At 31.6% G+C, this 15246-nt stretch overlaps 2 protein-coding genes across 5 annotated transcripts in view; one reads left to right on the forward strand and one right to left on the reverse strand.

Annotated features, from left to right (window-relative positions):
- Window positions 1-7442, reverse strand: part of mbc (dedicator of cytokinesis protein myoblast city) — a 66791-nt gene extending 59349 nt beyond the window's left edge. For all 4 annotated transcript variants that reach the window (XM_088268327.1, XM_088268325.1, XM_088268326.1 and 1 more), the window contains exon 1: window positions 7300-7442. In XM_088268327.1, coding sequence (XP_088124453.1) covers window positions 7300-7345 — 46 coding nt within the window. In that variant the 5' untranslated portion in view covers window positions 7346-7442. The remainder of the gene's footprint in view (window positions 1-7299) is intronic.
- A 976-nt stretch (window positions 7443-8418) lies between these two features.
- tex (THO complex 3 homolog tex) lies at window positions 8419-15218 on the forward strand. The gene is made up of 6 exons (XM_088268313.1): window positions 8419-8704; window positions 9707-9828; window positions 10322-10561; window positions 12157-12318; window positions 13020-13120; window positions 14817-15218. The coding sequence occupies exons 1-6, from the start codon at window positions 8501-8503 to the stop codon at window positions 14969-14971; spliced, it is 984 nt and encodes a 327-aa protein (XP_088124439.1). The 5' UTR covers window positions 8419-8500; the 3' UTR covers window positions 14972-15218.
- Window positions 15219-15246: the final 28 nt, after the last annotated feature.

Genomic DNA, 15246 nt, shown 5'->3' on the forward strand with positions numbered 1-15246 from the left:
CCTTTGATGACTGCGTTAGTTGCAAATTGTGGTCAACATATGGGCTTTATTCAACATTATTTATAGAAATAAAGAAAAATCCATTTTAAAATACAACTTAGTAGACTCAAAAAAATCTGTGTTTGATTTAAAAATTATTACATAAATTAAAATGGAGTTCTACAAATCAAACGCCAAATAAATAAACATAAACTAACTAACTAACTAACCATCACGCCGCTTCTCCGCAGGGGTAGGTAGAGAGAATCGAATGCCACACCATTCTGTCTTTGCAAACATTCTTCGCCTCTTCATACATACCCGACGATTATTACGACTCCTGACCCGGCCGCTTTCAAATATTTATTAAACATTACCTGAAGCGGAAGGCCGATCATCTTTTGTGGTATTTTGCCTTGTAAGGGCATTACCTAATTATTACTATTTTTTTTTCAAATTAAACATTTGAATATGACTTAATGAGTTTTATTTATATATACGACTAGTTTCGAAAACTTACACATGTTTTCATCTTCTGGTAAAAATTAAATGTTTTCAATTTAAATAGTTAACATGTCATTCCACAAAGTTAAAGCCGAATCAATAAATAAAATTATCAAGCCACTCTACGGTGGTTCGATAATGCCCTAACAAGGTGAAACAATTAACTCAATTTTTTTTAAAAATAAAATATACAACTTAGTAGACTCAAATCAGTGTTTGATTTTAATATTTAAAATTTAAAAATACATAAAATTAAACATATTTTCATTTTAGACTTTCTACTCGTGTTACAATAGAAATTTGAAGTTGAAAATTAAACAAAAAACACAACATTCAAATGGAATTTCAATCTGTTATTCGACCACACACACTTCTGTAGAGGTTGGAGCGTCATGGGATGACGCGCCTGTCTGTGTACCTCGATAATGTATATTCTAATCACACACTTTCACACGCGGGCCATCCATCTCAGACGTCGGAATGCCTGTTACCTGAGTACGGACTACACGAGCACAGGCCAGAGGACACGGTATGAATACCAATGTGACTCTCCCCAATGTAGGAACTGTTGGCATTAAACTGTAGACAAGGCTAGCCGTATGCGTTATCATGAGGCAGTGAAATTGTAATTGATTATACTGCTATCACTCTGATGCATTTTGCATTCAATTAATATGTTGAATACAATAAAAATGAATATTATTTTGTATATTAAAAGCATTGTTAACTTTGTAGAATGGTAATACAACATTCCCTTATCATTCATAACTCACTTTGTGTAATACCACTTGTATAAACACTAATTCGCAACTACCGGTTTCGGAATAATCATTCCATCATCAGGTCATTAAAATAAAATTATTACGGTCTGATATTTATAAAAAAATAAAATTTTGAATGGGAATATTTTTAAAAGTCGACTTGTAGTTAAAAATATTCCCATTGTGATTCATTTGTCTTCTTTCTCTCTTTCAAAAATTTTATTTTTGTATGAATGTCATACTGTAACAATTTTATTTTAATCTACATTGACCTGATGATGGAATGATTATTCCGAAACCGGTAGTCACAAATAAGTGTTTTTTTCAAAGTGGTATTACACAAAGTGAATGAATGATAAGGAGATTTTTATATTACCATACCACAAATTTTACAATGCCTTTAATATACAAAATATGTATAACTTTAACTTTAACTATTCTTAATTTAATTTTATTAACAATTTATTATTATTTATTCAGACACAGGATTATTCACCCTACAGATGATATATTGGATAAAAAATATGATTTCTCAACTGATGTCGCTACCATCAGCCAACTTCGCTACTATCAAAATTAATGATAAATTTAGAATTAATATTTCAAAGCTGAATGGTCATTATAAATTGATTTTGTAAGGTTTATGAATTAATTTAACATTTTTTTACAAAAACTGACACCCACCAGTTTTAATGATGTGCAAATCAGATCTAGAATACTAAATCATTTCATTAATTGATTAGGCAGTCACTTTGTGGGAAACATCCATCCATTTTTAATTTAAGTTTTACTTGCTACACACCACTTTTTCTTAAAATCTATTTTGACATGTGTTTCGATGCATTCCACATCATTTTCAAACACCGTATGTGAAACTTAAACTAACTAACTAACCATCACGCCACTTCTTCGCAGGGGTAGGCAGAGAGAATCGAACGCCACACCACTGTCATTTCAAACATTATTCGCCTTTTCTACATTCATGCATCTCCTCATACATACTCGACGACTATTACGACTCTTGACCTGGCCGCTTTCAAGTATTTGACATACCTGATTGCACCAAGTTTTTCTCGGTCTTCCTCTGCTTCTTTTTCCAACTACATTCGCCTCATAAATTTGTTTGACCGTTCTTTCTTCACTCATACGTTCCACATGTCCAAACCATCTCAACAAACCTTTCTTGATTTTATCGATAATGCTTATCTCAGCCTTGCATTCTTTCCTTATTTCATCATTCTTATGTATGAAGCTTAAATTATTCTTTCCTTATTTCATCATTCTTATGTATGAAACTTAAATTATTCTTTCCTTATTTCATCATTCTTATGTATGAAGCTTAAATTATTCTTTCCTTATTTCATCATTCTTATGTATGAAACTTAAATTATTCTTTCCTTATTTCATCATTCTTACGTATGAAACTTAAATTATTCTTTCCTTATTTCATCATTCTTATGTATGAAACTTAAATTATTCTTTCCTTTTCATCATTCTTACGTATGAAACTTAAATTATTCTTTCCTTATTTCATCATTCTTATGTATGAAACTTAAATTTGAAATATTAAATCAATCAAAACATATGAATTATTGATTGGTTGCATGAAAATGTTTATTTTAAAAGTGCCTCAACTTGATATATGACACATGTATTCCCTTTTGTTGGGATGCTAAAAAAGAAAAGTATGATACGTGTTTCATACCAAATTCAGACACCTTTAAAATTTACATCTCATCTGCAGGGTGAATAATCCAGTGTCCGATATAATAATTAATATTGATATTGTTAAAAATGTTTAATCATTTCTCCTAGCATATAGTTATAAAGAAATAAATCTGAATGATTTGTAGGAAGCTAAACAATCTGATGTATCCCCCCCTGAGAAGTTTGGTGACACAATTATTAAATGACACAACGGATAGATAATGAGGATGTTATCATAACATAGCGCTATGCTGGTGACAGGTAAACTATACACAACCGTAAATGGCTGGTATGTGGTCTAGCTATTTTGTGCTACTTTAAAATCAAACGCTTTGGAGTGATCCTTGGACAGCTCCGAAGTAAAAACTTGTCCCAAATCAAGTGTTTATCTATTTTAAACCGATTTAATAAAATAAAATAAAACTAAATTTTTACCGAAAAACTGGTTTTTAGGATCTTTTACAAAGAAATAATATCAATATTTTATAAATAAATATTTTTTTAATGATGTGTCGGGTTGCAGTAGGTTCAAGTCCACACTGCTACAATATGGTTTCTTACTCCAATAAAAATGAAATATTCAAATACTGAGAAAATTTTATAGTTCCAATGCAAATTAATAATATTAATCAAAATATTGTGAATCTTGTCAATTATGGACATGATAAAATAATATAGCAACTCTGCAGTAATTGTATTCTTGAAGAGAAAAAAGCTTATTTGGCAAAAGATAGAAATCACAATACTAACAATTTTTAAGTAAGAACTTTGTACTTTTAATAATTTTAATATCACTTTTAAACTGTGTTTTAGCAAATCATGATGATATCTTACAATTTATTATTTATTTTTGCATTCATTTAAAAAAATATATTACAGTATCCATTCAAATGGACCAGTTCAAACTTATAAGGATTGCATTATAAACAGAATACTGAGTAAGTATCATCCACATTCTCTATAATTGTGACGCACTGGCTCGCAAACGAAGTCACATCCTTGGAGGACCTCTACTGGACTCTGAGAAGGTGAAGCTCCTACCACCAAGACAGGTCGTGAGTTACATGACTCACGTAGGTCTTGGCAGTGAGCTGTAATACAGAGGGAGGTCACAATAGACCTGATTAAGATCCCTTGACCTCAAAAACAAAAACAAAAAAAAGTATCATTTTTATGTAAAATTATAATAATTTTGAGAATATTTTAGATGCCAATTTACTGTAATTTTTTTACAAAATTTTTACCGTTTTATATAAATTTACAACTAATTGTAAATATTTTGGTACCATTTTAAATTAAATACCCAATAAATAAATAAAAAATCAGAGTGAATTTTACAAGGATTGTAGAACCATGTACAATGAATTTAACAGAATTAAATGTTTTTTTTTGTTGTTGTAAAATTATAGTGACTTTAGAATATTTTAAAGCGCATTTTACCGAGAACTGAGTGCCTTTTTAGGGCGTTTGAGCACTACATGGAATTACTCGGAATTTTACCGTCCAGCACGTCAGTTAGCGTTTTAAAACGATGATTGGCTTGGATTGGCTTGTGCTTTTGTCCATCTTTCTTCAGATCGGTGCTCTTGATCTGTGCGTGAACACGTTGCGCGTAAATTCGATCATACTAAACTGTCGTAGTCGCTTTCATTTTTCAAAACCAGACTGCCAGACGGTAAAATTCCGGGTAGTGCACAAACGTCCTTAGAATGACATTTAGGACAAAATAAGGAACGTTTTCAACCAAATTTTAGGGGAAATTTTAACAAAGTAATAACTAACAATTGTGAACTCATATATACTGTTTCATGAGATTGATCACATATCTAAGAGTTTCAAAAATGTTAGTAGAGTGGTTGTCAATCACGGGTAAAATGGTGAATGATCACTTTACCAGCCTATGACAGGTCATAAGCCCTATAAATACTCAGACTTCTATATTCATTCATTAATTGATTCGGCAGTCACTTTGTGGTAAAATCTATCCATTTTTAATTAATGTTTTACTTAGTAAATACCACTATTTCTTAAAATCAAAAATGATGCGGAATGCATCGAAACATTTGTCACAGTAGATTTTAAGAAATAGTGGTATTTACTAAGTAAAACATTAATTAAAAATTCTATATTCTTCTTCATCTAAGTTGAGATGCCAAAAAAGTTATAACTGATTTGAAGAGCCTTGTGCATCACATTTCAAAGTGCATTTTACAGGGAAATTTTTTCCATTTAACCTACCGGGAAGAGAGGGATTTGAAATCGTCCTGAAACAATGTTTCACTCGATAACTTGATAATCGTTTAAAGAATTTGATTTACATTTTTTGTAATCTTTATAATAATACTTAGGAATACTCCAGCGTGTTGTGCTTTCAAATATTCAAAGTGTGTGATTTCCAATTTATTAATTAAATAAATATTCCTACGATCTACTGTCAAATAAATTGATAGGTGATCCAATGTCGGAACGGTCCATGTCACTGTTTATTATTTATGTTTACCCAAGACAATTTATTTATTTCACTCTAACTACTGCACGCCACAACTGTGTGGAAACGAGACAGCAATTATGAATTGCATTCTTCTGATCACTCATACAACAATTCGTGCAATTGAGTGCACATGGTTGTCCAAAGCTCCGTATTATTATCACATACAATATTTCTATGAACACAACTGGCATCTTTTAAATACCCCCCTTTTTGATACGTCGGGTACTTACTTACTTTGTGTATGGCAACACTTCGGGAAAGGAATATCAAGAACATTGCCATGTTATTTAGGGCCCTTTTGGATACAAGATAACGATGACAAAATCAACATTACTTCATCTTTGATGTATTAAATTATTTAAAAATCTGTTTAATTGATGTAAAAATAATGAGATAAGAGACAGTTCTTAAATGATAATGTGGACATAAAGATAAAAAGTGTTCTCTACAGATAGCTTGAATATGAACATGGTATAATCAATACATGAAAAATGCACATAAAAGGAATTATCAGAATATTTATGTCCTATGGTTTTAAAATAAACAGATTTCGCTTTTTAAAGAGCTCTATATAAAATAATAAGGACCTCTGATTCCCAAAGTTTTTGGTGCAAATGGATATTTTTTTCATGTATGCAGGATTATAGGACTGTTTATAACAATAAGCAGTTGATAGCATTTTCCGCGATGGCAATAAGCGAATTCCATGGCACTTACTTGATAATTTACAATAATCATAGTTGATTTTGCATTGTTTTTTTTTTAAAGTTAAATATATGTGTTTTTATTATTTACAAAAATATTTTAATTTCATATTATTTCTGTGAGCTGAGCTCATTATTAGAAATAGGTATCGAATTGTGGTAGAGTGGGTTCGAACTGAGAAATTATGACTCAAGAGTCCGTGACACTAACCATGGTACCACAACCTGACACTTGTGCTTAAATATAAATTTTATATACAGTAAACCCCCATTTAACACTGGAGATAGGTGGGTTTTTTTATCAATTTTTTTCTTACAAAATACATATTTAAATAATAAAAAATAGTTGGTTAATATACAATACATTTCAAATATAACGTTTCTACCTCTTTAATAAAGTAGATACTTGTGTTTAGAGAGGGAGTTCGTTTTACAATTATTATGATTTAAATTGTATTAATACATTTTAACCAACGGAAAAGACTATAGTGAGTCAGATAAAATAAAAATAAAATTTAAAAACATTAACCCCGTATAAAGTTCTCTCCGATAACGCAGTACCTAGCTCAATGTCATAGGGGGGTTTACTGTATTTTAATATATTACATCTACTGATATATAATCTAAAATAATTTGTCTCAACAACCATTTAACGCCACAAACTACTAAGTTGTTCATTTGGAGCAGGCAATTTTCAAATAAAGTAAACATAAAATTAATTTTGAAACTCAAATTTAAAGTTAAAATTTAAAAGTGACATTCATCGAGTGTATTTATAAGTATATACCACGCGAGGAAAGTGAAATGTACTTATAAGAGGAAGTGTTACCCCGTGATAAATAATCGTTATCTAAAACTAATCGTTTGTGGTATTCTCAGAGCATAAACAGTAGTACAAATTAATTTAAAAATGGGAGGGGCATACTAATGACATTGATGAATAATCACTCATAAAACAGGATTGATGATCGAATATTTCAGGTGACGGGATTGATACCGCACCGGTGATATAATGCGTATTTTTAATCAACGCGGGAGGGCGAGTTTTGAAAAAAATCAACAAGTTGTCAATGCGCAAGAACAAAATACGCAGAAGAATAGTAAATGACAGGTGCAAAATTCCAACGATAAAAAAATAACCAAAGTAGCTTACCGACTCCATATTTTGGCAGTTCACTCACACGCGTCCAAACAGTCATATTTACGAATTAAAGTCAATCGAAAAGCAAAATTAAATCACAGTCACACAAATGAAAACACGACCACCCGCCATTTTAAAATCTCACTGTCAAAAACAATCACAATTGCAAGAGTATAAAAAAATCCTGTATATTCTTCTTTACCTATTTATCTCCACTGGCAATATTATAATTTTATTGGTACCTAGTTCATTGGGGACCATTTTTCATGTTTGGGGTTGGAGAACCCGTGATTTTCCTATAATATACACCTTTAAGCCTTATTTTTTTACTAGCAAAATTCGCTTATCGAGAATAAAACATTCCAATACTTTGAATGCAGAATCCAATATTTTCATTTGGAAAAGGTATTATGATTTTTATACTAAAATTCATGGAAGCATGCAGTTTGTAATCTTTAAGACCCACGGAATAGAATGCTTAGACAGGTAAAATTTAAAAGTCAAGATAAATTCCGTAAAATTACGTGATATTGTGGTCTTTGTAATCATTATTGTGACCTTAAAAATAAATTTGCGATATTGCAAAACATCACATACAAAAAATAAAATGATTCGATTTGACGGTTTCTACTGCTTTAAATTTTAAATATTATGTGGTTTAACTGGCAAAAAACGTTTTCTCGAGAATATGCAATTTTGACTTATGATGCAGTTTTCAACGTTCTTTAAGCTTACAAAATACACGAAGTAGTTAAAAATGTCATATTTATGTTGTTTTAAAAGTAAATTCACCTTTATGTTTAATAACGGGTATTTTATTCAGGCTAAAATTTTTAAATAATTCAGAAAGTTTTAGAGATTTAAGATTTTTTTGCCAGTTTACCCACGATTTATAAACGCCCCTTATTTATCTTTTTTTTTAAAAATGGCAGATTTTACCAATATTACAATTCGAATCATAGCCTTACCAGTTTTATCAGTGAAATACATAAATTACTTTTTTGTCGAGATTTTATACATACTCCTTGGATATTTCGTTTTGTGGAGGTACCTATTTTAACAAAAAAATAATCACTTTTCTATGCTTGTTTGCTATGGATTAGTTGTCATTTTGATATTCGTTCTATGCTTGTGTTTGTTTGCTTTTTGTCGCGGCACCTAGTCTTCGCGTTGAGGTTATTTTTTAACGCATAATAAATTAAACAAAGTTTAAATGAAGGATTCCAAAATGGGTCAAGCGCCCATTGAACAGTTAGAAGATTTACAGAGTTACTTCAAGTCGCATAACATTGTTCGCGAATATTTCGCCCACAACTCCAAAGTACATTCTGTCGGTTGGTCTTGCGATGGAAAACGTCTGGCTTCCGGCTCTTTCGACAAATCTGTGGCGATATTTACTCTAGACCGGTCTCGATTGGTAAGATTACGACTCGAATATGATTTGTTGGCCATTTAGGCGTCTTCTTTATTATTAAACATACAGACGTTTGCTGTGAGATTTGTCAAGCCGCAATCGTTAAAACAAGTTTTTTTGTGGTGAATTTCAATGGAAATAACGTTATTTCTTCCTGTGTGAGAACTTTCAACGGCCACAGTTGTCTTTATTTTCTTCAAAACATGTGCTTAAACAAAAGTAATAAAAAAATAAAACTTGTGCAAAAAAAAAATTTAAAAGTTGAAAGGGACGTTTTAAAATTGACCTCATGTGAACTGTGTTAGATGAAAATATATGTTTTATTGTGGTCCCGAGGTTTTTGTCGCAAATTCTGAACCAGAGGTTCTAGGTTCGACACAAATCGCTAAGTTTTACTAAATTGAATTATAATCTTAGTATAAGAACTATCTAATAACATAATGTACCTACGTATGTATTAGGAATATTTAGTGTAAATGAAATTAAATAAATAAATAGAAGAAAGTATTGCAAGTATATATTTTTTAAATATAGAAATAAAAAAAATTGTTATTCATTTGTTCTGACATCTGTCATAAAAAAATATTACTTTGATACTTGTATATTAACAATACTGTATGGTAATTTTGAATGTTTTAACATTATAAAGATAGGTTTTAATATTTAAGACACAGCTTGCACAGTCACTCTAGGAAAGATTTATTTAAGAGATTACTTTATACATTAACGTTCACCATATTTGCCATTTTTAAATTTGCATATTGGCACAAATTGTATAAATCCAGTATTGTAACAATCGTTATTGTCATTAGGCTGCCATCTGTTGAGAACTTTGTGAGGTAAATAGCTTTTCCTCCCTGACCATAGGTCACTCTCTCTCTCGGACACATGATTTTTGGGTGTTCATTAAGAGTTCCTGAATGTAGCTTATAGAAACATTTTTTAATGTTATATGGCTATGAATATTGATATTTCTATCCTGTTAAATATTATAATTATTTTTAGACTCAGGAGTACCTGTTCAGAGGGCATACAGGATCTGTAGACCAGCTATGTTGGCACGCATCACATCCGGACCTATTGAGTACCGCTAGTGGGGACAAAACTGTTAGGATATGGGATACAAGGTAAATTTTAGTAAACATGTTTGCTTGCTAATATGTACCACAAATACTCCCACCTATCCACACATGTTTTAGCACCAATAATAATGTTTGTAAAATTTTGTAGGGCCATACCCATATAATGAAAATGAACTGCCCATATTTTACACATACATATGTTCCCTTGTCGTATAAGTTGATTTAACATTTTAAAAAGGTTCCATTTTTTCCTTATAATGACCCGTAAAATATAGTTTTATTAGTTTTCATCAAATATTTTTGAAGTTAATAATACAGATGATAACCTAATGTTGCCTGTTTATAAATTAATTGATTTTAAAAATATATATATTTTATACTTACTTATGGCTGAAAAAAAATTAATTGGACATTAATTTTTATATTTAACTGCTTATGTATTGAAAAAATATTTGTATTGTGTATTTTAAATGCAATTATTTACTTACTCAGCTAAAACGATGTTTTTTTTTCATAAATAAATACACATATTTTGCAGGTTACAAAAGTGTGCCGCAACGATAAACACAAAAGGAGAAAATATAAATATAGCTTGGTCGCCCGATGGTAACACCATTGCAGTCGGAAACAAGGAAGATCTAGTATCTTTCATCGACACAAAAACACACAAGATTATAGCAGAGGAGCAGTCTAACTTTGAAGTCAATGAGATATCGTGGAATAATACGTCTGACCTATTCTTCTTAACTAACGGACAAGGATGTGTTCATATTCTAAGGTGACTTATATAAATATTAAAATATATTTCTAAATGAATATTGTTTTTAATGTGTTCATTTTTTTCACTGATTATGTATTTGGAAGCGAAACGTGGACTATCCAGCAGACAGAACAGGGGAATATTTTTTTGTTGGAATTCCTACATATATCATTAATCTCATGCCACAGTACAAATGAGTTCACAAGTATGTTCTATGTTGGATTGAGAAAGCTTTTATTCAGCAAAGACCCATTTAATTTGGTTGTATGCAAAATTCGAACCCATGATTATTTTTACATACTGGGATACACCTGAATAATTTTTTTATGCAGCTAGAAATTTGAAATACATACCTCGACTTCCATATTCTTCCTCATCTATGTTAATAATAAAAACCCTTATCCGCACCCCAATGGTGCATAGGTGCACTGTGTCGTATTAACGCAGTGTTATCTTGATCATTTACACATGAAGGAAAGGTGATCAGCCCTCCGCTTCAGGTACCAGTCCATGGTAATATTGAATAAATATTACAGTGAAAAAATCACTTATATTTATTTTACCCCCTTGGGAATCGAACCGGGGACCTCCAGAACGGTAGCCGAGCGTGCTGACCATTACACTACGGAGGCGGACAAAATCTATGTTAAGATGTCAAAAATATATAAAAATAACTCCTTAGTGGAGAAAACCTAGATTTGTGAACAAGTACTTGGACACATGGATTGCTTCACCTCCGTAGTGTAATAGTCAGCACGTTCGGCTACTGTACTGGAGGTCTCGGGTTCGATTCCCAAGGGGGGTTCAAATAAATATAAGTGATTTTTTTACTCTAATATTTATTTAATATTACCCTGGACTGGTATCTGAAGCGGAGGGCTGATCGATCACCTTTCCTTCATGTATTAACGATCAAGATAACACTGCGTTTATATGATGCAGTGCCCTATGGACTATCGGGTGCGGATGAGGGTTTGAAGAAGAAGAATATTTGATCCTTTTTTAAAATAAAATGTGTTTATTAGTAAAAATAATCAATTGAAAAAATCTTGAATTTTTTCGCAGATACTTTGTGGCACATTTTATAAAATAAAATTAAACTTTTCATTTTTATTTTTAATACTTTTCGCGCACTGGTTTTGACAAGTGCCTTGTTATCTTAAGAGTTCTTGTAGAAACTAGTTCGAGAAAAGCACCCAAAATAAAAGTAGTTAAAAACAATGTTTTATTGTTATTTTATAAAGTTTTGAAAAATTCTGTCAAACTTGTTGGACCATGTGTGGAGGTCCTCGCCAAAAAGGAACATTTCCAATATTGCTCAAAAAAAATTTAAATGCAAATCTGCTCTATTTACTGTATTCTATCGAAACCTTAATTGAAATTGCGACAAAACGTTACCAATCCTGTGTTAAACAAATATGAAATCATTAAATTGCACCAAAAGTAACAATTTTACAAGCTAGAATTCCGGATTACTTAAAATCATTTGTAATGGAAATGTAACGCTTTGGAAAGGACCTTCACATGTATTGTTGGGACATGAGTTCAATCCCAGGTAGGTTTAATATAAAGTGGTAGGTAGAATAAATGAAATACAATTGTTGATGTTGCAGCTATCCGACCCTCGAGCTACAGACAGTGCTGAAGGCCCACCCGGGAACGTGTATCTGCATAGAGCACGACCCGACCGGGAAGTACTTTGCCACTGGATCGGCCGATGCCCTGGTCTCTCTGTGGGACGTGGATGAGCTAGCGTGCCTCAGGGTTTTCTCGAGGTTTGTGAAAGTAACCCCTTCATACTGAATTTGAATAGAAAATAAGATGGAGAAAAGCGAGACATATCTCGGAGTATAAGCATTTTAAAAAATACCGATAAATCTTGTTTTACGCTGGGGTTCTGTTCCGAGAGACACCAGCATAAAATGAACACATACAATGGATGACCATTATCAGTGTCTTAATAAAACAAAACGCGTCACATATTTTCATCATATGTAAATAAAAATATAATACAAAAATTAAAAATGGAATGGGGTTTTATCACTTGGGAAGAATATCTAATTTAACATATTCAACCTATAAAGGATTGTGTAAGACTTGTTTTGTGTTTATAACAGCGGATATAATTAATATTTTCCCTCATCATTTTCTTTTGCAAAATTTGCCTTTATAAAAACGCTGTTTTCGTAAGTTGGTAATGAATGCCGTCACAGAAACGATGGACTTATTTTAATATTGGTGACATTGCTAAATTATTAGCGGCTCTATTTGTTGATGTCTTGCAATAAAAAATCCATGCAATCGATTAGGTTTTCTGATTTTCCTAGTATCTCAACATCTTTCTATTATAAGTTTATTGATAATATTATTTATTATTTAGTGATTTTTACTAAAGCAATGTGATGTATAATCCTGTTTTCTAAAAAGTTATTTTGTCTTTCTGAAATGCTGATATTTATTTTGAATGTTTCTGTAGGTTGGAATGGCCGGTACGGACGCTGTCATTTAGTTTTGATGGCCGCCTTCTGGCTTCAGCGAGTGAAGATCTCATTATTGACATAGGCGATACTGAAACAGGTATTTCTTCTTTTAAAAAAAAACAAAATTCCCAAACATGGCAATTTATAAGTTGAGTCGGCTGTTGTCCCGTGTGAGTGTCAAAAGCTTCTGATCCTGAGGTCTTTCGATGCCCTACTCACACAACTTGGTTTCTATTTTATAAGAAAATAGCTCTAAAAATGCATATTTAAGTACACAAAAATATTTTTGAATTTAACCATTCCCTTACAGTGCAACAGTGATATTGCTCACTCCTTTTAAAAACGTCATAAATCAATAAACTTGATTTTTCAGGAGAAAGTTATTAAAATTTAAAAATATAATACAATGCATTGAAAATAAATATCAAGCCACTTATTGAACTTTTTAATGTGCAACAGATCTTTTTAGGTAAAACCTGAAGGTTTTTTCTCCATTTGAAAAATATTTAGTATATGTATTTAAAAACATAATTAAACAATACATTTTCTTCAAAATGCAAAAACAACACTTTCTGCCCTGTAGCGCGTAAATATAAAGTTAAAAATATGCCTCTTTTGCTGGGATATAGTACATTTTCTGGGCATTCCGAAAACATGCACTGAAAATTGACGATTTTTGATGTATGACGTTCTTGAAAGGAGTGAGCGATATGTATTTTGTACACCATATGAAAATGTGATTATAAAACCGGAAAAATGTCAATATCCCTAAATGTTGCTTTTATTGACCATAGTTGAAGTTGAAACGCACCAATTTAGCAATATTAGTTCTGGCAAGTATCAGAAAATGAAAAAAAATAATACATCTCAAGTAGCTGCAATAGCTAGTGTAGCAACACGACCATCCCCGAGGACGACCTGCGCGCTACTAAACATGCTACGACGTGCGCGTGTACGCAAAGCACGACACACACACACTGGGAAACATTTTTGTGTTGGTGATTTTTATCCCCGATTTCTTCACAAATTAATTATTTCCGTAGCTGCAAATTAATAACTTTATATGTATTGTTATACTTTAATGTAATTCATAATTATATAAAAGAAAAATACAAAAATTAGCCCGTATCTTTTGTATTGATATTCTCATTTTTAAAGCCGAGTTGTAGTAAATACATATCACCGGGAAGAAAATTTAAAAAATGTGATATTTGTTTTTGAATTTGTAAATTGGATTTTTATTTCTTCATTAATTTAATAATGTTATAATAACAACCTTCAAATGCTCCATTTTCTAGCGCTTTCCTTGTAGATTTAATACCTAACCTCTTCTTCTTCTTCTTCAAACCCTTATCCGCACCCCAATGGTGAATAGGGCACTGCATATAAACGCAGTTTTATCTCGATCGTTTACACATGAAGGAAAGGTGATCAGCCCTCCGCTTCAGGTACCAGTCCAGGGCGATATTGAAAAAATATTAGAGTGAAAAAATCACTTATATTTATTTGACCCTCCCAAGGAATCGAACCCGGGACCTCCAGAATGGTAGCCGAGCGTGCTGACCATTACACTATGGAGGCGGACCTAACCTAACCTCAAATAATATTAAAACAAATAATATTGTCTATGGTAAAATCCAAAAAAATTCTTGCAACCCAAAAGGGATATTGGGAATTTTTCTATGGATTTTACCACAGAGTAGTTTTCACATGTCAAACAAATGCTAAAGAATGTGATGTAAAGAATAGTTGTTTTTTTACCAAATTATTTGTAATTTATGTTTTTCTTTCAGGTGAAAAAGTAGCAGATATACCAGTTCAAGCAGCAACATTCACCGTAGCATGGCATCCCTCTCTCTACCTACTGGCATATGCATGTGATGATAAGGAAAACGAGAGGAAAAGAGATGCCGGCAGTTTGAAAGTCTGGGGCTTTAGTGCCAATTGAAAAGGCAACTTTGATTCATGAGTCGTGGAATTTGAAATGTCACATTCGATAACGTATTTGTATATCACTTTTATATGGCGAAATAAAAAACAATGGATGAAGTTGCATTATGGAAATCAAACAAAATATTGTGATATATAATACCTTGTATGTATTAAGTTTCGTCAAATAAATTTAAAAAATGTACAAAAAATAATTAATACATAATCTAAGAATACAAATAAACGTTATTTTGTTCAATACAAAAGTATATTTTATTTTTTACAAATTTAGCC

Source organism: Brachycentrus maculatus, unplaced genomic scaffold, assembly GCF_059751285.1.
Source record: "Brachycentrus maculatus isolate JH-2025_06_01 unplaced genomic scaffold, ASM5975128v1 h1tg000320l, whole genome shotgun sequence".
Lineage (NCBI taxonomy): Eukaryota > Metazoa > Arthropoda > Insecta > Trichoptera > Brachycentridae > Brachycentrus > Brachycentrus maculatus.

Excerpts from the sequence above, each read along its gene's own strand:
- tex (XM_088268313.1), top strand. The coding sequence starts at position 8,501 with ATGAAGGATTCCAAAATGGGTCAAGCGCCCATTGAACAGTTAGAAGAT. Across the intron at positions 12,319-13,019 it reads TGCCTCAGGGTTTTCTCGAG|GTTGGAATGGCCGGTACGGA; the intron begins GTTTGTGAAAGT and ends ATGTTTCTGTAG. Across the intron at positions 13,121-14,816 it reads CATAGGCGATACTGAAACAG|GTGAAAAAGTAGCAGATATA; the intron begins GTATTTCTTCTT and ends TTTTTCTTTCAG.